The sequence below is a fragment of the Somniosus microcephalus genome, chromosome 23 (genome assembly GCF_052327205.1).
Source record: "Somniosus microcephalus isolate GS21.2 chromosome 23, FLI_Smic_1.0, whole genome shotgun sequence".
NCBI lineage: Eukaryota > Metazoa > Chordata > Chondrichthyes > Squaliformes > Somniosidae > Somniosus > Somniosus microcephalus.
Window position 1 is genome coordinate 9,815,611 of NC_141009.1, and position 23,264 is coordinate 9,838,874.

At 48.7% G+C, this 23,264-nt stretch overlaps 1 protein-coding gene across 1 annotated transcript; it reads left to right on the forward strand.

Moving 5' to 3' along the window:
* The first annotated feature begins 1,900 nt into the window (after nucleotides 1-1,900).
* On the forward strand, nucleotides 1,901-20,474 carry LOC147101633 (torsin-1A-like). The gene is made up of 5 exons (XM_085965356.1): nucleotides 1,901-2,132; nucleotides 11,555-11,820; nucleotides 13,794-13,969; nucleotides 15,024-15,151; nucleotides 18,047-20,474. Exons 1-5 carry the CDS (start codon nucleotides 1,943-1,945, stop codon nucleotides 18,289-18,291), a joined length of 1,005 nt encoding a protein of 334 aa, XP_085821482.1. The 5' UTR covers nucleotides 1,901-1,942; the 3' UTR covers nucleotides 18,292-20,474.
* The last annotated feature ends 2,790 nt before the right edge of the window (nucleotides 20,475-23,264 follow it).

Sequence of the window (23,264 nt, forward strand, 5' to 3'; positions counted from 1 at the left end):
ATATTAAAAATGTTAATTGTTAAATGAGTATTATGGTACTGTTAATCTAAAAGGGGAAGAATTGTAATGTATGTAATGTATATATATATACCTTAAGGGAGAGAACTACTTTTTACAGCTCCTGTATACTGTAGTACCGGCAGTGACCACACCTGTATATAAACCCTGAGTAGTGATCTGTACAGTTAGTTCTAGAGTAACCCTCATTCAGTAAACACCTGTTGATCATTCCCTGCAGTCTGTTGTCTGATTATTGAAGGACACAACATTAAGATACACGGATATAACAACCACCACCTTGTCAACAACAACAACTTATATTTGTACAGCACCTTTAATGTAGTAAAACGTCCCAAGGTACTTCACAGGAGTATTATGAGACAAAAAATTTGACACCAAGCCGCATCAGGAGAAATTAGGGCAGGTGACGAATAGCTAGATTTTAAGGAGCGTCTTAAAGGAGGAAAGAGAAGTGGAAAGGTTTCAGCAGGGAATTCCAGAGCTTAGGCCCTGGCAGCTGAAGGCACGGTGGTGGAGCGATCATAATCAGGAATGCTCAAGGGGATAATTAGGGATGGACAATAAATGCTGACCTTGCCAGCAACGCCCAAATCCCAGGAGTACAAAAACAACTTGTCTTTAAGAAAGAAAGACTTGCATTTATATAGTGTCTTTCACGACCACCGGACATGTCAAAGTGTTTTACAACCAATGAAGTACTTTTGAAGGGACGACCAGAGGTCGTCCTATCCTCTGTCGTCGAATTACAGTATGCAGATGACGCTTGCGTCTGCGCACACTCGGAGGTCGAACTCCAAACCATCATTAACACCTTCACCGAAGCGTATGAGAGCATGGGCCTTACACTAAACATCCGTAAGACAAAGGTCCTCTATCAACCTGCCCCCGCCACACAGTACTGCCCCCCAATTATCAAAATCCATGACAAGGCCTTGGACAATGTGGACCACTTTCCATACCTTGGGAGCCTACTGTCAACAAGGGCAGACGTCGATGACGAAGTCCAACACCGCCTTCAGTGTGCCAGTGCAGCCTTCGGTCGCCTGAGGAAGAGAATGTTTGAAGACCAGGACCTCAAATCCAGCACTAAGCTCATGGTCTACAGGGCAGCAGTGATACCCACCCTGCTGTATGCCTCAGAGACATGGACCATGTACAGCAGGCACCTCAAAGCACTGGAGAGGTACCACCAACGCTGCCTCCGCAAGATCCTGCAAATCCATTGGCAGGATTGGCGCACCAATGTCAGTGTTCTCGCTCAGGCCAACATCCCCAGCATCAAAGCTTTGACCACGCTCGATCAGATCCGATGGACGGGTCACATCGTCCGCATGCCCGATACAAGACTCCAGTGCAGTGCTGAGGGAGTGCTGCACTGTCGGAGGTGCCGTCTTTGGGATGAGACGTTAAACCGAGGCCCCGTCTGCCCTCTCAGGCGGATGTAAAAGATCCCGTGGCCCTATCCCAGGGTCAGGACCAGGTACAGGGTCAAGGGTCAGGAGCGTGGGAGTTCTCCCCGGTGTCCTGGGGCCAATATTTATCTCTCAATCAACATCACTAAAAACAGATTATCTAGTCATTATCACATTGCTGTTTGTGGGAGCTTGCTGTGTGCAATTGGCTGCCGCGTTTCCCAAATTACAACGGTGACCACACTTCGAAAAGTACTTCATTGGCTGTAAAGCGCTTTGAGACGTCCTGAGGCTATATAAATGCAACTCTTTCTTTCCAGCCAGGCATGGACAGGTACATGGAGAAGCTCCCTCTCCAGCATGAGCGGCCGGCCCCGCCCCTTAATTGTATATGCAGATTTTTAAATGCTGACCCCGCCCCCTTGGTGCGTCCGGCCGCTGCAGGCCAATGAGCGGGGCCGCTGGCGGCGGGGTGGAGGGTGAGGGTGAGGGTGGGGTCCGGCTGGTGGATGGAGATTGTCCGCCGCCTCCTGCTCGGCCTGGCCCTGCTCTTCGGGCCGGGCCCGCTGCCGGCGGCGGCGCTGGAGCCCTTCAGCACTTTCTCCGCTGCTGTAGCAGCGGCCGGAGCGGCCTATTATTATTTCAACTGTCGTTTCCAGGAATGCTGCACCAAGGACTGGATATCGCTGAATGTGACAGGTACAAGGCAGGAGTCAGGACTACGTACAGGGCAGGCGTCAGGGACCAGGGGCAGGGGTCGGGGACCGGGCGCAGGGACCGGGGGCAGGGGTCGGGGACCGGGGGCAGGGGCAGGGGTCGGGGACCGGGCACAGGGGCAGGGAGCAGGCACAGGGACCAGGGGCAGATGTCAGGGACCAGGGGCAGGGGTCAGGGACCAGGTACAGGATCACTTGTCTGGGTCAGGACAAGATACGGTTCAGGGTCAGAGTTAGGTTCAAGGGCTGGGTCCGGGTAGGCTGCACACAGCTGTAAGCTCCGCCCTGGCTTTGTTCAGGAGTGTTGTCCGTATTTAATATTCCATAAGACTGGCTGTTTTTTGGTGGGTTTCAGTTCAGTCATCCTTGGAAAATCCCCATGTAATGTTTTCAGATAACATTTGTAAAAGGTACATTTCAAACCAAAAGTTTTTTAAACTTTATTTTTCAATCCTTTCTTCCCATTTTCTCTTCTATTTATAGTACACTCTTTTTTTTCCACTAATACTTATACTGCACACATTTTAATTTTTCTTATATTTAAAGTTTGTGATCTTGCTGATTTTTTTTTTGCTGACCTTTTCCCACCTGCAACCCCCCCACCCCCAACAAACATTCTGTCCCTCATTTACTTTCAAACTGGACCAAGTTGTCGGCACCTGAAGTGAGAGTGGATTCACTGCAAGCATTTAAAAGGGAGCTGGATGAGGTCCAGAGAGTGTCCGCTGTAACTGCATATAGAAACATAGAAGATAGGAGCAGGAGTAGGCCATTCGGTCTCTCGAGCCTGCTCTGCCATTCAATGCGATCATGGCTGATCATCCAAAATCAGTACCCTGTCCCTGCTTTCTCCCCATATCCCTTGATCCCCTTAGCCTTAAGAAATATATCTAACTCCTTCTTGAATATATTTAATGAATTGGCCTCTACTGCCTTCTGTAGTAGAGAATTCCACAGGTTCACCACTCTGGGTGAAGAAATTCCTCCTCCTTTCTGTCCTAAATGGCCTACCCCTTATCCTCAGACTCTGACCCCTGGTTCTGGACTCCCCGACCATCGGGAACATCCTTCCTACATCTAGTCTGTCCAGTCCTGTCAGAATTTTATAAGTTTCAATGAGATCCCCTCTCATTCTTCTAAACTCCAGCGAGTACAAGCCCCAATCGTCCCAATCTCTCCTCATACGTCATTCCTGCCATCCCAGGTATCAGCCTGGTGAATCTTCACTGAACTCCTTCAATGGCAAGAACATCCTTCCTCAGATAAGGTGACCAAAACTGCACACAATATTCAAGATGTGGTCTCACCAAGGCCCTGTACAACTGCAGCAAGACATCCTTGTTCCTGTACTCAAACCCTCTCGCTACGAAGGCCAACATACCATTTGCCTTCTTAACCGCCTGCTGCACCTGCATGCTTACCTTCAGCGACTGGTGTACAAGGACACCCAGGTCTCGTTGCACTTCCCCTTCTCCCAATCTATTGCTATTCAGATAATAATCTGCGTTCCTGTTTTTGACACCAAAGTGGATAATCTCACATTTATCCACATTATATTGCATCTGCCATGTTTCTGCCCATCACCCAACCTGTCCAAATCATACTGGAGTTTCTCGGCATGCTCCTCACAGCACACACGCCCACCCAGCTTTGTGTCGTCTGCAAATTTGGAGATATTACATCTAGTTCCCATGTCTAGATCATTAATATATATTGTGAATAGCTGGGGTCCAAGGACCGATCCCTGCGGTACCCCATTAGTCACTGCCTGCCAGTCGGAAAAAGACCCATTTATTCCAACTCTTTGCTTTCTGTCTGCCAACCAGTTCTCTATCCAAGTCAATACCTTGTATTGGGGGATGTGTCACCCAGTCCCCGAGGTCTCCTCGAACTTGTTTGAACACCTTTTGGGGTCAGAGAAGAATTTCCCAATGTATTTTTCCTAAATGATCTAAAAGTTTTTTTTTTTTTGTTTCTCCCAGGAGATTGCTGGTCTGGTGGGGGATGGGGAATGATGGCATGTAGAAGTTACACACTGACAGTATAGGACAGGCTTGATGGATCAGCTGCTCTTTATCTGATCTGTGTCGTATATGCAAAGCACCTTGAGCACTTAACAAGGTGCAGCCGAAAAAATGAGATGATCAGAACTGTGTGCCCCCTTCAAGGAAGTGGGGGGGGGGGGGGTGGAGAAATAAACATTTCTTGTGCAGCTGTTTTGTTTATTCATTCATGGGACATGAGTGTCATGGGCAAGGCCAGCATTTATTACCCATCCCTCATTGCCCTTGAGAAGGTGTTTTGCTTCCGTGTTGTGCGAGTGTATACTTGCTGTAGCTCCAGTGAGAATATCACTAAGCTGCTACTCTAAGGACAAGTGACGATGTTTCACTATCGATTGGAATGTTACTGAACTTTATTTCTCAATTACTATTGTTAGTTGCTAGATTATTACGATTTTTGGAAACGAGTAACCTTTAATTAAAAAAAAAATGATTGGAATCTTGACAATTCTATTCAGCAAAAAAAAAGTGTGGAAGGTTACACAGAAAAAATCCGCTATCTATAGTCGTGTTGATAGATATCTTGTAATATTTTAATTTGAGGCACTATTATCCTAATGGATTGCCATGGGTTTCCCATGCCTGTTTCTAGTGCTCACAGCAGCAGTCCCAATGACCCAACCCCCAGTAAAGTTGTCACATTTGCTCTCCAAGGACTCAATGAGAACATAAGAGCTAGGAGCAGGAGTCGGCCCTACGGCCCCTCGAGCCTGCTCCGCCATTCAGTGAGATCATGGCTGACCTTCAACCTCAACTCCACTTTCCCCGCCCAATCCCCAAATCCCTCGATTCCCCTAGAGTCCAACAAATCTATCTCTCTCAGCCTTGAATATACTCAATGACTCAGCCTCCACAGCCCTCTGGGGTAGAGAATTCCAAAGATTCACCACCCTCTGAGTGAAGAAATTCCTCCTCATCTCAGTCTTAAATGGCCGACCCCTTCTTAGGCAGTCCCTCTGAACCGAGGATGACTTGCTTCCACATTAAAAATGAGTTTGCAGGGTGACTGAGTCCAATGCGGGACTTGCAGTCTCTGTCACAGGTGGGGCAGACGGTGGTTGAAGGGGGCGGGCGGGTGGGGTGCTTGGGTTGACGTGCGCTGCTTGCGCTTGGCTTCCGCTTGCTCCCGGCGAAGAGACTTGAGGTGTTCGGCGCTTTCCCAGATGCTTCTCCTCCACTTTGTGCGGTCTTGGGCCAGGGATTCCCAGGTGTCGGTGGGGATGTTACACTTTTTCATGGAGGCTTTGAGGGTGTCCTTGAAGCGTTTCCTCTGCCAACCTGGGGCTCTCTTGCCGTGCCGGAGCTCCGAGTAGAGCGCTTGTTTTGGGAGTCTCGTATTGGGCAAGCGAACAATCTGACCCGTCCATCGGAGCTGATTGAGCGTGGTCAAAGCTTCGATGCTGGGGATGTTGGCCTGAGCAAGAACACTGACGTTGGTGCGCCTATCCTGCCAATGGATTTGCAGGATCTTGTGGAGGCAGCGTTGGTGGTACCTCTCCAGTGCTTTGAGGTGCCTGCTGTACATGGTCCATGTCTGAGGCATACAGCAGGGCAGGTATCACTGCTGCTCTGTAGACTGTGGTAAACCACTTTTATCGTTCACTATCGTTACACTATGGTTATCACTGTTTATATCGTTACACTATGGTTATCACTGTTTACACTGTTGTATCACTACACGAGGTCACCTCTTGCCACGCTGTTATACCTGGGCTGACCACAGCTGACTCCGCCCATGGCTCCGCCTGCTTGCCCAGGTATAAAGGTGGTCGACTGGCTGGTATTCCTCCTTGTTGGATCCGATCACCCACGAGGGTGGGCTCTGTTATTTAGCCAATAAAAACCTATAGTTACTAACTTAACTCATCGCTTTTCATGAACTGAATTGATAGGTATATCAATTTTATTGGCTAAATTTTGAAATGTCTACAACGGAGCAGCCAAACGACCAGTCAGACGTACAGCCTCAGCCAAACGGCCATCTACAACAGCCCCAGCAGCCGGCCTGGCTACGAGCCCTCCGGCCGCCGTACCTGGATCTAAACCCACAGGCTGCGAATTCAGCCCTCGACTTCGAACACTGGCTGAGCTGCTTCGAAGCCTACCTGGGAGAATCCAGCGTGCCTCCGGCATCCAAACTAAGAGTTCTGACCGCTCAGGTGAGCCCTAAAGTATTTGCACTCATCCGGGACATTGCCACATACGAGGACGCCCTCAACCTGCTAAAAGAACAGTATCGGAGCCCTGTAAACTCAATGTACGCCAGGCATCTCCTAAGATCCCGCTCGCAACAGCCAGGAGAGTCGGTTGATGATTTCTTACGGGCGCTGCAAATACTCGGCAGGGACTGTGACTTTAAAGCCGTAACAGCTGCAGAACATACAGATGGAAACATCCGAGATGCCTTCGTGAAAGGCCTTCGGTCAGACTACTCACGGCAAAGACTGCTGGAATCAAAGGACCTCGACCTGAAAACAGCTGCTATCCTCGCTCGCTCCTTGGAAGTGGCCCATCGGGACCTCGAGGCGTACTCCAGGTACTGTGCTGCGCGACCCTGGGACTCGGGCCCGACCCTGGCCGCAATACCCCTTGCACCGCCGCCTCTGGGACCTACCACAGCGTCGGTGTCCCGGAACCGATCGGGACCGCCACCCCCGGTACCGGCTGCGACATCGGAGCCCCGCGATCGGGCCGCCGGCTGCTTCTTCTGTGGCCAGGCGAAACACCCGAGGACGCGCTGCCCTGCAAGAAACGCGACCTGCTCCGACTGCCACAAGAAAGGCCACTTCGCGAAGGCCTGCAGGGGGAAAGCCACAGACGCCAGCAGTGCCTCATGCGAGTTGTGGGGGCGGCCATCTTTGATCAAGGCCACCGACGCCGGCAGTGTCTCATGTGAGTTGTGGGGGCGGCCATCTTCTCCGCCATTTTATTCAACGTCGTGGGCGCCGCCATTTTGTTCACCACACTCGACCGCCACCTTGTCTCCAGACCTGACCGCCTCACCCGCAGACTACAGCAGCTCGCTCAGCCATACACTAGCCTCCGTCACACTTGACCGAGCTCGCCCGCATCACTTGTCCAAGTCCATGATGGACATCAAAGTAAATGGCCACGCCACGACCTGCCTGTTCGACAGCGGAAGCACAGAGTTTCATCCATCCAGACACCGTGAGCCACTACTCCCTCACTGTCCGGCCAACGCGCAATCGGATCTCGATGGCGTCGAGGTCCCATTCTACAGACATCAGCGGCTACTGTGTTGTGACCCTGTCGGTTAGGGGCACGGAGTATAAAAATTTTAAACTTCTCGTCCTGCCCCAGCTCTGCGCTGCCGTCCTACTAGGGCTGGATTTCCAATCCCACCTTCAAAGTGTCACTTTGGCATACGGTGGACCCCTCCCCCCACTCAGTCTACAACCAGCAGCTTTTAAACCGCCCACCGCGTACCACCTGCGGCCTATCCACCCTCAAGGTCCCGCCCCCCCTCCCTGTTCGCTAACCTCACCCGCGACTGTAAACCCGTCGCTACCAAGAGCAGGCGGTACAGCGCCGGGGACAGAGCTTTTATTAGCTCCGAAGTGCAGCGACTCCTGAAGGAGGGCATCATCGAGAGAAGCAACAGCCCCTGGCGTGCCCAGGTCGTAGTCGTTAAGACCGGCGATAAACACCGCCTGGTCATCGACTACAGCCAAACCATAAACCGGTACACCCAGCTGGACGCATACCCCCTTCCCCGCATATCTGATATGGTCAATCAGATTGCACAGTACCGGGTATTCTCCACCATCGACCTTAAGTCGGCCTATCACCAACTCCCTATCCGCTCTGAGGACCGCCAGTATACCGCCTTCGAGGCGAATGGCCGCCTCTACCACTTCCTTAGGGTTCCCTTCGGCGTCACCAACGGGGTTTCGGTCTTCCAAAGGGAGATGGACCGGATGGTTGACCAGAACGGGCTGCATGCCACGTTCCCTTATCTAGATAACGTCACCATCTGCGGCCGCGACCGGCAGGACCATGATGTTAATCTGGAGAGATTCCTCCGTACGGCCCAACGGCTGAACCTCACCTACAATAAGGAGAAATGTGTGTTTAACACCTCGCGCCTTGCCATCCTCGGCTGCGTAGTAGAGAATGGAGTCATCGGCCCCGACCCCGAAAGAATGCGCCCCCTCATGGAGCTTCCCCTCCCCCACTGTCCAAAGGCGCTGAAGAGAACCCTGGGGCTCTTCGCCTACTATGCCCAATGGGTGCCCAATTATGCGGACAAAGCCAGACCCCTCGAAGTCCACCTCCTTCCCCCTGACGGCAGAAGCATGCGCAGCCTTCTCCCGCATAAAGGGAGACATTGCTAAGGCCACAATGCACGCGGTGGATGAGTCTATCCCTTTCCAAGTGGAGAGCGATGCATCCGACTTCGCCCTAACTGCAACCCTTAACCAGGCGGGGAGACCTGTGGCCTTCTTCTCAAGGACCCTCCAGGGCCCTGAGATCCGACACTCTTCGGTCGAGAAGGAGGCCCAGGCGATCGTGGAGGCAGTACCTGGCAGGCAAATGATTTACCCTCCTCGCCGACCAGCGCTCAGTCGCTTTTATGTTTAATAAGCTGAGGGGCAAAATCAAGAACGACAAGATCTTGAGGTGGAGAATCGAGCTCTCCACCTACGATTATGATATCTTGTACCGGCCTGGTAAACTGAACGAACCCCCAGATGCTCTATCACGAAGTACATGCGCCAACGCGCAAATTGATAGACTGCAGACCCTCCACAACGACCTCTGCCACCCCGGGGTCACCAGACTTTACCACTTCTTTAAGGCCCGCAACCTGCCCTACTCCATCGAGGAGGTCAGGACCATGACCAGGAACTGCCAAACCTGCGCCGAATGCAAACCGCATTTCTTTAGGCCGGACAGAGCAAGCCTGATCAAGGCCACCCGCCCCTTCGAGCGCTTGAGCATCGATTTTAAGGGGCCCCTCCCGTCCTCTGACCGTAATGTGTACTTCCTCAACATTATTGATGAGTACTCCCGTTTCCCCTTTGCCTTCCCCTGCCCAGACATGACCAGTACCACGGTCATCAAATGCCTGAACGACCTCTTCGCCTTGTTCGGGTTCCCGAACTATATACATAGCGACCGGGGCTCATCCTTCATGAGCGAGGAACTTCGCCAGTTCCTACTAGCGAGAGGTATTGCTGCAAGCAGGACCACCAGCTACAACCCCCGAGGGAACGGCCAGGTGGAAAGAGAGAACGCGACTGTCTGGAAGGCCGTTCTCTTGGCCTTAAAGTCTAAGGGCCTCCCAACCTCTCGCTGGCAGGAAGTCCTCCCGGCAGCGCTGCATCCCATCCGGTCACTGCTTTGCACTGCCATTAACGCCACCCCCCCCCCCCCCCCCCCATGAACGAATGTTTGTTTTCCCCAGGAAGTCGACTACGGGAACCTCGCTACCAACATGGCTGACTTCTCCGGGGCCCGTCTTGCTGCGAAAGCACGTGAGGGCCCATAAAACGGACCCCCTGGTAGAGAGGGTGGACCTCCTGCACGCCAACCCCCAGTACGCCTATGTGGCATACCCAGACGGGCGGGAGGACACAGTCTCCTTACGAGACCTCGCACCCTTGGGCACCCCTGAGACACCACCGTTACCCCCCCAAATCCAGCCCAGGTAGACGGCATGCCGGAACCCCACGAGCCTTCGCCGACCACGCAGACACCAGCATTAACATCGGATACTGCACCGCCGCTGCTGCGCCGATCAGAAAGGCTTACGAGGCCTCCGGACAGACTTGCATACCTGAACTGGTAGTACACTTCACCCCGCCGGACTCAAATTTAAACAAGGGGTGAATGTGGTAAACCACTTTTATCGTTCACTATCGTTACACTATGGTTATCACTGTTTACACTGTTGTATCACTACACAAGGTCACCTCTTGCCACGCTGTTATACCTGGGCTGACCACAGCTGACTCCGCCCATGGCTCCGCCTGCTTGCCCAGGTATAAAGGTGGTCAGCTGGTTGGTATTCCTCCTTGTTGGATCCGATCACCCACGAGGGTGGGCTCTTTTATTTAGCCAATAAAAACCTATAGTTACTAACTTAACTCGTCGCTTTTCATGAACTGAATTGATAGGTATATCAATAACGATTACATGGTCCATGTCTCTGAGGCATACAGCAGGGCAGGTATCACTGCTGCTCTGTAGACCATGAGCTTAGTGCCGGGTTTGAGGTCCTGGTCTTCAAACACACTCTTCCTCAGGCGACCGAAGGCTGCTCTAGCGCACTGAAGGCGGTGTTGGACTTCGTCATCAACGTCTGCCCTTGTTGAGAGTAGGCTCCCGAGGTATGGAAAGTGGGCCACGTTGTCCAAGGGCCGACCCCTTATAGAAACATAGAAGATAGGAGTAGGCCATTTGGCCCTTCGATCCTGAGACTATGCCCCCTAGTTCTAGACTCTCCAGCCAGGGGAAACATCCTCTCAGCATCTACCCTGTCAAGCCCCCTTCAGAATCTTATATGTTTCAATGATGTTTCACTCAGGTTGTGACATAAACAGGCCCGAGCATTTGTGCCCTTTCGTCAGATAACATTTTATTTTTCCAGCTCTTGAGTTTTGTAAAGTTTGCCACCCCGTCCGCCAAGTACCTTTTGCTGCACTTATGTTTCAGTGTGCTTGCTATTACTTGTAGCTGTTGATGTAGTCAGGCTACAGGCTGACCACTTGATTGGCAAATTGGTTAAAAAAAAAAGCATCTTGCTTTGTTGCACTTCATGGTAAACCGTAGAATAACGGACTCAATTGATTAATGATCGCCGCAGACATTCCCCATCACGGTGAAGACCCCTTCATGGTAAACATGGGCACTGGGTTCAATTTTTAATGTCCTGAATCTGATACACACTAATGCAGGTTGGCAGCATTAGGCTAACATTATGTAGATAGAGTGGATAGGAAAGACCTATTTCCTTTTAGCAGAGAGGTCAACAACCAGGGGGCATAGATTGAAAGTAATTGGTGGAAGGATTAGAGGGGAGTTGAGGAGAACTTTATTCACCCAGAGGGCGGTGGGGGTCTGGAACTCACTGCCTGAAAGGGTGGTAGAGGCAGAAACCCTCATCGCATTTAAAAAGTACTTGGATACGTATTTGAAGTGCCGTGGGCTACGGACCAAGAGCTGGACAGTGGGATTAGGCTGGATCGCTCTTTTTCAGTCAGCACACACGATGGGCCGAATGGCCTCCTGTGCTGTAAATTTCTATGATTCTATGTATTGAGTATTGCCCCTGTGTATGTGCAGTAACATGACTTTTCTTTGCTGATTATTAACATAGGGTTACAGAACGATCTCGCCTACAAACTGTTTGGACAGCACATTGCAAGTGAAGTGATCCTCAAAGCTGTCAAAGGTTCTTTAAGTACGCCTGTTCCCAAGAAACCCCTCACCATGTCTCTACACGGTCACAGTGGCACCGGCAAAAACTTCGTCAGTCAACTGATAGCAGCGAACCTTTATAAAAATGGGATGAACAGCCAGTACGTTCATGTATTTGTGTCTACCCTCCATTTCCCTCATCCTCAACTCATTGACCAGTATCAGGTAATCACTGTTGTTATTATTATGGTTAGTACGACCTTCAATGTAACGATAGATTTATGGTATCAATAATCCACAAATACATCACAATGCAAAGCCCATGGAAATCCTGATTTGTGTGTTTTTTAATGCTGTGCGATTCTTCAACTGAAGTTTGTGGTAATTTTCTTTTGCTCCCTCATTTGTCATGGGTCTTCTAGAACATGTACTGGTAATTGAAGGTTATCACCATTCCTTCATCATTGCTGGGTCAAAGTCCTGGAACTGTGTCAGCTGTGGCTCAGTGGGTAACACACTCGCCTCTGAGTCATTGAAGGTTGTGGGTTCAAATCCCACTCCAGGGACTTGAGCACATAAAGCTAGGCAGATATTCCCAGTGCAGTGCTGAGAGAGCGCTGCACTGTCGGAGGTGCTGTCTCTCGGATGAGACGTTAAACCAAAGCCCCGTTTGCTCTCAGGTGGATGTAAAAGATCCTGTGGCACTATTTCAATGGAAGAGCAGGGGAGTTATCCCTGGTGTCCTGGTCAATAGTTATTCCTCAATCAACATAACAAAAACAGATTATCTGGTCATTATCATATTGCTCTTTGTGGGAACTTGCTGTGCAAATTAGCTGCCGCATTTCCCACATTACAACAGTGACTACACTTCAAAAAGTACCCTTCATTGGCTATAGAGCACTTTGAGACGTCCGGTGGTCGTGAAAGGTGCTATAGAAATGCAAGTCTTTCTTTCCCTACTCAACAACACTGGGAGCACCTTCACCACACGGACTGGAGAGGTTCAGGAAGAAGGCCCACCACCACCTTCTCAAGGGCAACTAGGGATGGGCAATAAATGCCGGCCATGCCAGCGGCACCAACATCCCAAGAATGAATTTTGAAAAACCCTAATTCATAGACAGCATCCAAGTTCCTCCAAGATTAGACCTTAAACTATGCTCCCATCTCAAATGGAAGCCCAACGATATTAGCTAGAGCGGCACCACAGTTTTATTTTCACTTTTTTTTTGCCAATACATTGTGCCAAGTTTCATGGTTTGTTAGCCATAACTCCCTGTGACCTGCATTTCCAGGAGATCAAGGGTCATGCAGATGCTGGATTTTTTGCCACAGGGAGTGGCGGAGGAGGAGGGGGTGGGGAAACGGAGGTTGACATTTCCTGGGACTTGGGGCTGGCTAGATACCAGAGCAGAATTGGTAAATCGCTGTGAGTAGGTCACCTAACTCCCTCTGGGTCAGTACATGATCCAAATCAAAGGATGGAACACTTAACTTATTGCTGTGAAGTCTTAGCTGGCTGCCATGTGACAGCAGATGTGATATGTTCTACCAATTACTTGTAAATTATATTGGGATCAAATGATTTTTGCATTTTGTTCTCTTACATAAGAAATAGGAGCAGTAATAGGCCATTTGGCCCCTCGAGCCTGCTCCGCCATTCAGTAAGATCATGGCTGATCTTCTGTCTCAGCTCCACTTTCCCGCCCGATCCCCATATTCCTTGATTCCCTTAGTATCCAAAAATCTGTCGATCTCTGTCTTTAATACACTCAACGACTGAGCCTCCACAGCCCTCTGGGGTAGAGAATTCCAAAGATTCACCACCCTGAGTGAAGAAATTCCTCCTCATCTCAGTCCTAAATGGCTGATCCCTTATCCTGAGACTGTGAACCCTGGTTCTAGACTCCCCAGCCAGGGGAAACATCCTCCCTGCATCTACCCTGTCAAGCCCTGTAAGAATTTTACACGTTTCAATTAGATCACCTCTCATTCTTCTAAACTCCAGAGGGTATAGGCCCAATCTACTCAATTTCATGTGATTTCTGTCTAAATCACAGGAAGGTGATTAATATTGGTCATTTTAATTTATTTTTCCAAGAAACTAAAGATGTCAAATAAGTGAAGTAAAATTTAAAAAAAAATGTTGATGAAACAAGTCTGCTATTGTATGACTTCATTTTATATTTCTGCAGAATGATTTGCAGACTTGGATTCGTGGAAATGTTACAATATGTCCCAGGTCAATGTTTATATTTGACGAAATGGACAAAATGCACCCAGGTCTTATCAATGCTATCAAACCTTTCTTGGACTACACCAGTGAGGTTGACAGAGTGGATTATCGAAAAGCAATCTTCATCTTCTTGAGGTAAGTATGCACCAAAGTAACAATCAGGTTAGGGACGGCAAAAAAATTGGGCCGGGTTCCCGCTTGTGATCATTAATTCAATAACCCTGGTGAAGAGTAATGATAATTCTATGTATCAGACACAATGGGGGCCAATTCTAACCTAACCCTCCCGTCGGGAAACCCATGGGATCGGGTGCAGCGCTGGTTTCACACCCCGCCCCTGGTTTTAGTGTAAAACCACCGCTCCACCCGATCCCATGGGATTCCCGCCTCGCGAGTTAGGTTCAAATTACCCCCCATTGTGGCAGGCTCCAGGAGGAGATTAAATGTAAAAGTTCTCCTATGAAGTAGAAGAAGTCTCTAATGACTTTAGAAGTACCTCTTCCTGCCATAGTGTTACATTGAGTTACATCAAGTCTACGGCACAGAAACAGGCCATTCGGCCCAACTGGTCTAAACCAGCGATTTGTGCTCCACACGAGCCTCCTCCCACCCCTCTTCATCTAACCCCATCAACATATCCTTCTATTCCTTTCTCCCTCATGTGCTTATTGAGCTTCCCCTTCAATACAGCCATGTTATTCGCCTCAACCACTCCCTGTGGTAGCGAGTTCCACATTCTAAGTGTAATGTATTGTCACATGATTTAGTCTGAGCAAGCTCAGTTTGCTCTGGCCTAGTAAACAAGCGCAGACGGGCAAAACATCGCAAAAATTCAGTTTAGGTGTCAAATTCACCTTAAACTTGTCCACTCGAATGTTGAACACTGCGCCCTTCCATGATCCCTAAAAGTGGCTTTGGGATCCCATTCCCGTTGGCAAAATGTAATATATGTGGGTAGGACAAAGACACAATGAGTTGCTAGTCAATGTGCTTGCTTTACTAGGCCAGAGCAAACTGAGCATGCTCAGACTAAACCGTGTGCCAATACATCACACTAACCACTCTCTGGGCAAGGAAGTTTCTCCTGAATTCCCTATTGGAGTGATGTCTCTCTTTACACTTGCACTTGTTGACCTTGCTGAGGATGCCGAGTGACTGTTTTCCGATTCTGTTTTCCCCCCTCTAACAGCAATACCGGTGGAGACAAGATCAGTGAAATTACCTTAGGCATTTTGATGCGTGGAAAGGAAAGGGAGAGCATTGAGCTGAATCAGCTGGAGGAAGAACTCTCCCTAACGGTCTTCAACAATAACAACAGTAAGTGTGCGTCACTTAGGAGTGGGGACTAAAACTGTGCACCAAAATTCTTAGTTGACAAAACGTATTCTGTCTGTGACCCAGTTGTTATTTCACATTCCCTCACACTGCAGACCCTGTTCCTGACTGAAACATTATGTCATAGTCATAACAGCACAGAAGGAGGCCATTCAGCCCATTGAGTCCATGCCAGCTCTCTGTAGAACAATCCAGTCAGTCCCATTCCCCCGCTCTATCCTCGTAACCCTGCAAGTTTATTTCCCTCAAGTGCCGATCCAGTCTCCCCTTGAAAACATTGAGTGTCTCCGCTTCCACCACTTCCGTCGGCAGCGAGTTCCAGGTCATCACCACTCGCTGCGTGAAAAAGTTTTCCCTCACATCCCCCCTGTATCTCTTGCCCAAAACCTTAAATCTGTGTCCCCTAGTCCTTGTACCATCAACTAGTGGGAACAGCCTTTCCCTGTCTAGCCTATCTAAACCCGTCATAATCTAGTACACCTCTATCAAATCACCCCTCAACCTCCTTTGCTCTAATGAAAACAAATCCAGTTTCTCCAACCTGTCCTTGTAGCTAAGATTCCCCCATCCCCGGAACCATTCTGGTAAATCTCCTCTGCACCCTCTCAAGGGCCTTCACATCCTTCCTAAAGTGTGGTGACCAGAATGGGACGCAATACTCTTCTAAATCTTCTACATAGTTTTTGTTTCTCTGTATGTTACGAATTGAAAGGCACACTCAAAGACAAGGCCCAAAAATGGCCTTGTCCTCAAATACTGGTTTAAAAAAAAAGCTCAAGGGGTTAGAAGTTTGTCTTCTCACTTCTATGACCTAGGTTCAAATTCAACCCAGACAGATAGGGTGAGCGTTCCCATCTCCACTGATGCTCGGTCCCAGCCTCCGCCTCCCAGCATCCTTTGTTTCTGCATTAAAAGCTCTGACAAAACCTCCTTCAGTAAAGCAATGGAGGGCGCTGGTGGGCTGACCCAAAAATGCCACCCCTCGGCCAAAAGCAGCTCTGAGAAACGCCAGCCGTGAGATGGTCTTTTTTTTTGTGCTTTGCTTGTAAAATTTATAAAAGATGCATTTTTTTTTTGAACCGGTACTCAGGAATGTATTGTAACGTGAAGCATAAATCAACTGTTGAGTCATAAAGGTACAGATTCGATCCTCGCTGGCCCAGCAAATTCACCCAATGACCAGCTGGACTGTACAGATCAGATCGAAGCTCGGCTTCACTCTCCAGTTAGCTTATATCAGCCAAGGTTGCGTTGGGCTACAGCTCGAAGGACAGCACCTCATCTTCCGATTAGGCACTCTACAGCCCTCTGGACTCAACATTGAGTTCAACAATTCCAGACCATAACCTCGGCCCCTATCACATATATATATTTTCTTTTTTTATCCACACTTTTTGTTTGGCCTCCCCTTTTTTTCTTCCCTCCCACATGGCAGCTGTCCTTCATTCTGCCAGCGCAATTCACACCCCATCTAGAGCCATCCTTTGTTCCTTAACCTGTCCTATTACCACCTCCTCTCACCTTGAATATCTCTCAATGTCTCTTTATCTCTCCTGCTTTCTATCCTATCACTGACCTTCCCTTTTGTTCTTTCATCCCCTCCCCCTTTTCCCAGCCCCTAAACTTGCTTTGCATTTCCTGCTTTTTTCCAGTTCTGACGAAAGGTCTTAAACATAGAAACATAGAAGACAGGAGCAGGAGTAGGCCATTCGGCCCCTCGAGCCTACTCCGCCATTCAATGAGATCATGGCTGATCATCCAAATTCAGTACCCTGTCCCTGCCTTCTTCCCATATCCCTTGATCCCTTTAGCCTTAAGAAATATATCCAACTCCTTCTTGAATATATTTAATGAATTGGCCTCAACTGCCTTGTGTGGTAGAGAATTCCACAGGTTCACCACTCTCTGGGTGAAGAAATTCCTCCTCATCTCAGTCCTAAATGGCTTACCCCTTATCCTTAGACTGTGAGCCCTGGTTCTGGACTCCCCCGCCATCGGGAATATCCTTCCTGCATCTAGTCTGTCTAGTCCTGTTAGAATTTTATAAGTTTCAATGATCTTCGACCTGAAACGTTGACTCTGTTTCTCTCTCCGTGGATGCTTGCCGGGCCTGCTGAGTTTTTCCAGCGTTTTCTGTTGTTATTTCAGATTTCCAGCATCCGCAGTATTTTGCTATTGTAAGGTTGCGTTGGGGTTGGGGCGGCGGGGGTGGGGGGACCTCTGCAACTGGCCTCAGTACAAGGGAAGGGGGTAAATCTGTTGAGCTTTCGTTGGGGTTGGGGCTGGGAGGCAACCACTACAACTGGCCAAAGCACCAGGGAATCAGTTGAGCTTCTTGTTGCTGGTCATGATCAAGTGACCCCTGCTGAAAATGCTCATGTGTAGATATCTGGCGAGGGTGGGATCGGGCCGCTGACACTCACTGCCGAGGGTCACATGTTCATTGACCTTTTGGGGAATGCGGCGGAGAGCAACTAGCATCAGAGTCAATGCCTACAGGAGAGGAGGCGGGGTGGGGGGGGAAATTGGCACAGGAAGGAGGATACAAAAAAAATGTTCTCGCTCTGAGAATCATAAAGATGAGCAGTGTCATGAATCTTACCATTCATGTAGGAATGACTCATGAGATAACACTGGGCGGCCAGCTGGTGGCGCCATCCAAGGAAAGTATAAATACTCGGGCGTGGGCCCAGCTTGCTCAGGATGTTCCTGTAACCAGGAACTAGTGATGTAACTAGAATCTCACGGTTGTGAAACAGTTGATTAAAGCCTTGTTTTATACTCAAACCAAGCGCTTAGTAGTTTTCTTACGTCAAGCAGAATGATTTATTTTGTTGGTTGTATTAATGTTATTTTTTTTTCACATTTCTCTTACAGGTGGGTTCTGGCAGACTAGCCTCATCCAAACCAACTTGATTGATCATTTTATTCCCTTCCTACCCCTGGAGTTTAAACATGTTGTGTCATGCGTGAGAGCTGAACTTGCATCCAGAGGTGTGAAGTATAATGAGAGCATTGTCACCACAATAGCAAGCACAATGGTCTACCACCCGAAAGAGGAAAAGATATTGTCACTGAAAGGTTGCAAGACTGTGGTTTCCAAAGTGAACCTGTATTTCTAAGTCGGACAGCTTACAGGAGAAAATTTTCACGTACCTCAGAATGCCTGGGACTGATTGACGAGGCACTAACCTACTTCAGGCTCTGTTGAGTGAATCCCAAAGATTCGATTATTACCTTGGAAAATCACGCCAAACAAATTGAGTTATTGCCAAACGCCTTTACGCTGTGTCTTGTGTGTGTTAAAGAATTAATGATCGTGATGTCTTATCAAGACATAATCTGCAATTGACCGTTAGAAAATATCCAAACGATATCCGGGAGTGATGGCAAGTAATTTCAGTCGTAAAGTTAAATTATGCCATGAAATGTGAGTGAAAGGTTCCAGGTGGCTTATACCCATTTTCTCATCCCTTGAAGCAATACTGTGAATGCAGTTTTATTCCAGTTTCCGTGTGTTCTATTTGCTGGCACCTGGAGTCATGGTGACCATCAGTTGACAATGGATTCTGTGCAACTGGTGTACGATGACACGCACAATGAAGGATGAATGATTTTGACATAATCACTGCAAATTTATTGATTAATAACCCACGGTTGATTACTGAGAAACAGCACAGTCCAAAATATATCGTGGGTAAATTATTCTGTTTTTTTAAACGTGCAGAGCAGAAGTGTTGGACCTTTGTGCTAAAGTTTCAAACTGATGCCCGTTTCCTTAACCTGATCAAAAATACTGTGAAAGCAAGTATCCAACTGAATTAGCTTGCCGCAGATAACAGTTCTAGAAGTGGAGGTGCCCGTGGCAGGTCGGAAAGTTAAGAATGCAGCATGTTAATGATGTCAACTGGCCGTGACACACTCTGGGGGGAGAAGCCTCCTTGCATAAAGGGTTGTAGAAATCTGGAATGCACTCCCCCAGTATGGCCATAGATGCAAAGTCAATTGAGGTGATTAAAGAGCAAATAGATACTTACCTGGGAGGTAGGTGTACTCGGGGAGAGATGCAGAACACGTAGCAAATTGGGATGAAAAAGAACACAAATGGTGGAGCAGGTTCAATGGGCCAAAAACCTACTCCTCTACCTCTGAATTTGACCTTTCGATTTGTGCACATGAAAAAAAAAACTCAGCTTCTGGGAGGAGTAATTCAGACCGAGTAATTCTTGTCTGTCTGTCATCACTGACTTTCAGCTTATGACCAAAAGAGGTCAAGCTGCTTGGTCCGCCTGGTCCAGAGAGATTCCTCTCTGGGCTAGTTAGGAACGAGCAGTGATTTAATTGTCCGCTTGGCTCAGTCGGTAGCACTCTCTCCTCTGAGTCGGATAAGTTGTGGGTTCCAAGCCGCACGTCAGAGTCTTGAGCGCGCCATTCAGGCTGAGGCTTCAGAGACTCGAGCGTGCCATCCAGGCTGAGGCTTCAGAGACTCGAGCGCGCCATCCAGGCTGAGGCTTCAGAGACTTGAGCGCACCACCCAGGCTGAGGCTTCTTCAGAGACTTGAGCGCGCCATCCAGGCTGAGGCTTCAGAGACTTGAGCGCGCCATCCAGGCTGAGGCTTCAGAGACTTGAGCGCGCCACCCAGGCTGAGGCTTCTTCAGAGACTTGAGCGTGCCATCCAGGCTGAGGCTTCAGAGACTCGAGCGCGCCATCCAGGCTGAGGCTTCAGAGACTCGAGCGCGCCATCCAGGCTGAGGCTTCAGAGACTTGAGCGCACCACCCAGGCTGAGGCTTCTTCAGAGACTTGAGCATGCCATCCAGGCTGAGGCTTCAGAGACTCGAGCGTGCCATCCAGGCTGAGGCTTCTTCAGAGTCTTGAGCGCGCCACCCAGGCTGAGGCTTCAGAGATTCGAGCGCACCACCCAGGCTGAGGCTTCAGTGCAGTGCTGAGGGGGCGCCGCACTGTGGGAGGTGCCATCTTTCGGATGAGACGTTAAACCGAGACCATGTCTGCCTTTTCAGGTGGGCATAAAAGATCCCGTGGCACTATTTGAAGAAGAGCAGGGGTGTCCTCCAGTGGTCTGCCCAATATTTATCCCTCAACTAACACCACTAAAAACAGATGATCTGGTTATTTATCTCAATACTGTTTGTGGTACCTTGTTTGAGATGCAATTAAAATCTTAAGTACATTACTGCTGCCAAAAATACATTTTTTACTGTCTTCAATTTGTTTAATAGATTTTTATTCATGTTTATGTATGTAGATGAAAAATAAAAATATGACGGTAACTTTTAATATAGAAAGCTATGCTCGTGTACAATAGACTAAGGCTGCAGTCCTTGTCTAGGTAGCAGAAATTCGGGTTCTAGACACAGAGTCAAGCACTTTCAAGATTATTTAGAGTTATATGAAGAGTTAAATGAGGGATAGAAGTGACATGCAGGGAAGTCATGTTAAACTTGTAGAGAACCTTGGTTAGACCACACTTTTATCAGCCGTGGCTCAGTGGGCAGCACTCTTGCTTCTGAGTCAGAAGGTTGTGGGTTCAAACCCCACTCCAGACACTTGAGCACAAAAATCTAGGCTGACACTCCCAGTGCAGTGCTGAGGGAGTGCTGCACTGTCAGAGGTGCCGTCTTTCGGATGAGATGTTAAACCGAGGCCCCGTCTGCTCTTTCAGGTGGACATAAAAGATCCCACAGCACTATTCCGAAGAAGAGCAAGGGGAGTTCTCCCCGGTGTCCTGGGCCAATATTTATCCCTCAATCAACATCACTAAAAACAGATTATCTGGTCATGATCACATTGCTGTTTGTGGGAGCTTGCTGTGCACAAATTGGCTGCTGCATTTCCTACACTTCAAAAGTGTAACGCGCTTTGGGACGTCCTAAGGTCGTGAAAGACGCTATATAAATGCAAGGTCCTTTTTTATAATGGATTGCTACCTGATTCTCCACTTCCCCCCTCTCCCACCCACCCCCTTTCTTCTGCCTCCTGGAATTCTCTTTCAAAATCACTTTTTCCTGATACCAGCTTCCTTAAAACCAATATCTCCGTTCGCACTTTATGTCTCTTCCTCTTCCTGCTCAGTGTCTACCTCGCCACCTTCTGAAGCACGTGTGACATTCTGCTAGGAGCTGAGCGCTATGTAAGTGTGAATTGCATGTTTCAAGACCACTAATTATATTTTTGCGACTGTAATTACTGCTATTGGATGTGGACATGTGCCTTTTTCTAAAAATTTGATCTTTGAATATGGGCGTCGCTGGCAAGGCCAAACTTAATTGTCCATCCCCAGTTTCCCTGAGAAGGTGGTGGTGAACCTACTTGAACCGTTGTAGTTCGATAGCAAAATACTGCAGATGCTGGAAATCCGTTCAGTCCGTAAGGGGACCCCGAGCTTCCGGTCGCCTGTCATTTTAATTCACCGCCCCATTCCCACTCGGACCTCACCGTCCTCGGCCTCTTGCATTGTTCCACATAAGCTCAGCGTAAACTCGAGGAACAGCACCTCCTCTTCCGATTAGGCACTTTACAGCCTTCCGGACTCAATATCGAGTTCAACAATTTCAGATCATAACCTCGGCCCCTATTACATTTTCACTTATTTTTTATCCACACCTTTGTGTTGGTTTCCCCCCCCCCCCCCCCCCCCTTTCCTTTTTTTTCTCTCTCCCACATGGCAGCTGTGTCCCATTCTGCCAGCGCATTTCACACCTAATCTAGAGCCGTCTTTTGTCTCCACTAGTCCTATCACCATCTCGTCTCGAATACCTCTTAATGTCTCTTCTCTTTCGTTCTCTCCCAGCCTGGCCTCTTAATCTATTTCATTTCCTGTGCCTCTTTAGTCTTGATAAAAGGTTTTGACCCGAAACGTTGACTCTATTTCTCTCCACGGATGTTGCCTGGCCTGCTGAGTTTTTCCAGCATTTTCTGTTGTTATTTTGAACCGTTGTAGTTCTTGTGCTGACTGTTCTTCATGCAGCAATTGCCAATTAAAAGTCAGCCACGTGCCCCCTTTTTAAAGGGGCACAAACAATAAAGACTGTAACTTAAAACAAGTGAAAAAGAACCTTAACAAATCAAATTAAAATTCAATTTCCCGTGGAGATGATGCACTCCAGTCCCTCCGGTGCCTCGTTCTTGTGCTGATGGTGCTCTTACAATGGTGTGAAGTAGAGAATTCCTGGATATTGACCCAGCCCTGATGAAGGAGCGGTGATATATATTCAAGTCAGGATGGTGTGTGACTTGGAGGGGAACTTGGAGGTGGTGGCGTTCCCGTGCGCCTGCTGCCCTTGTCCTTCTAGGAAGTAGAGGTCGCGGGTTTGGGAGGTGCTGCCGAAGAAGCCCTGGCGAGTTGCTGCAGTGCATCTTGTAGACGGTGCACACTGCAGCCACGGTATGGCAGTGGTGGAGGGAGTGAATGTTTAAGCTAGTGGAGGAAGTGCTGATCATGTGGACTGCTTTGTCCTGGATGGCGTTGAGCGTCTTTAGTGTTGTTGCAGCTGCACCGATCCAGTAGCAGTGCCGATGTTGCAGGATTGGCCTGGAGTCTCCAGGAATTGAAGATTAATCTCCTGGACATCTGTGACCTCGACTGCCTAAAATGACAAGAACAGGGGGAGCACGAGAACACCACCACCTCTAAGTCACACAGCATCCTGGGAGAAAAACCATCGAGGCATGAAAATAAATCTTTTTTTGTCATTTGCTTTGAACACTTGCTTAATGGTTATTACATAGGATTACACGGGATATACGGCACAGAAACAGGCCCTTCGGCCCAACCAGCCCATGCCGGCGTTTCTGCTCCACTCGAGCCTCCTCCCATCTTTCCTCATCTAAATCTATCGGCATAACCCTCTATTCCCTTCTCCCTCATATGCTTGTCTAGCCTCCCCTTAAATGCATCTATACTATTGGCTTCAACCACTCCCTGTGGTAGTGAGTTCCACATTCTCACTACTCTCTGGATAAAGAAGTTTCTTCTGAATTCCCTATTGGATTTCTTGGTGACTATCTTATATTGATGGCCTCTAGTTATGCTCTTCCCCACAAGTGGAAACATTCTCTCTGTATCCACTCTATCA

Coding starts and splice junctions, on each gene's coding strand:
- LOC147101633 (XM_085965356.1), top strand. CDS start 1,943: ATGGAGATTGTCCGCCGCCTCCTGCTCGGCCTGGCCCTGCTCTTCGGG. Junction 11,821..13,793: donor AACTCATTGACCAGTATCAG/GTAATCACTGTT, acceptor ATATTTCTGCAG/AATGATTTGCAGACTTGGAT. Junction 13,970..15,023: donor GCAATCTTCATCTTCTTGAG/GTAAGTATGCAC, acceptor CCCCTCTAACAG/CAATACCGGTGGAGACAAGA.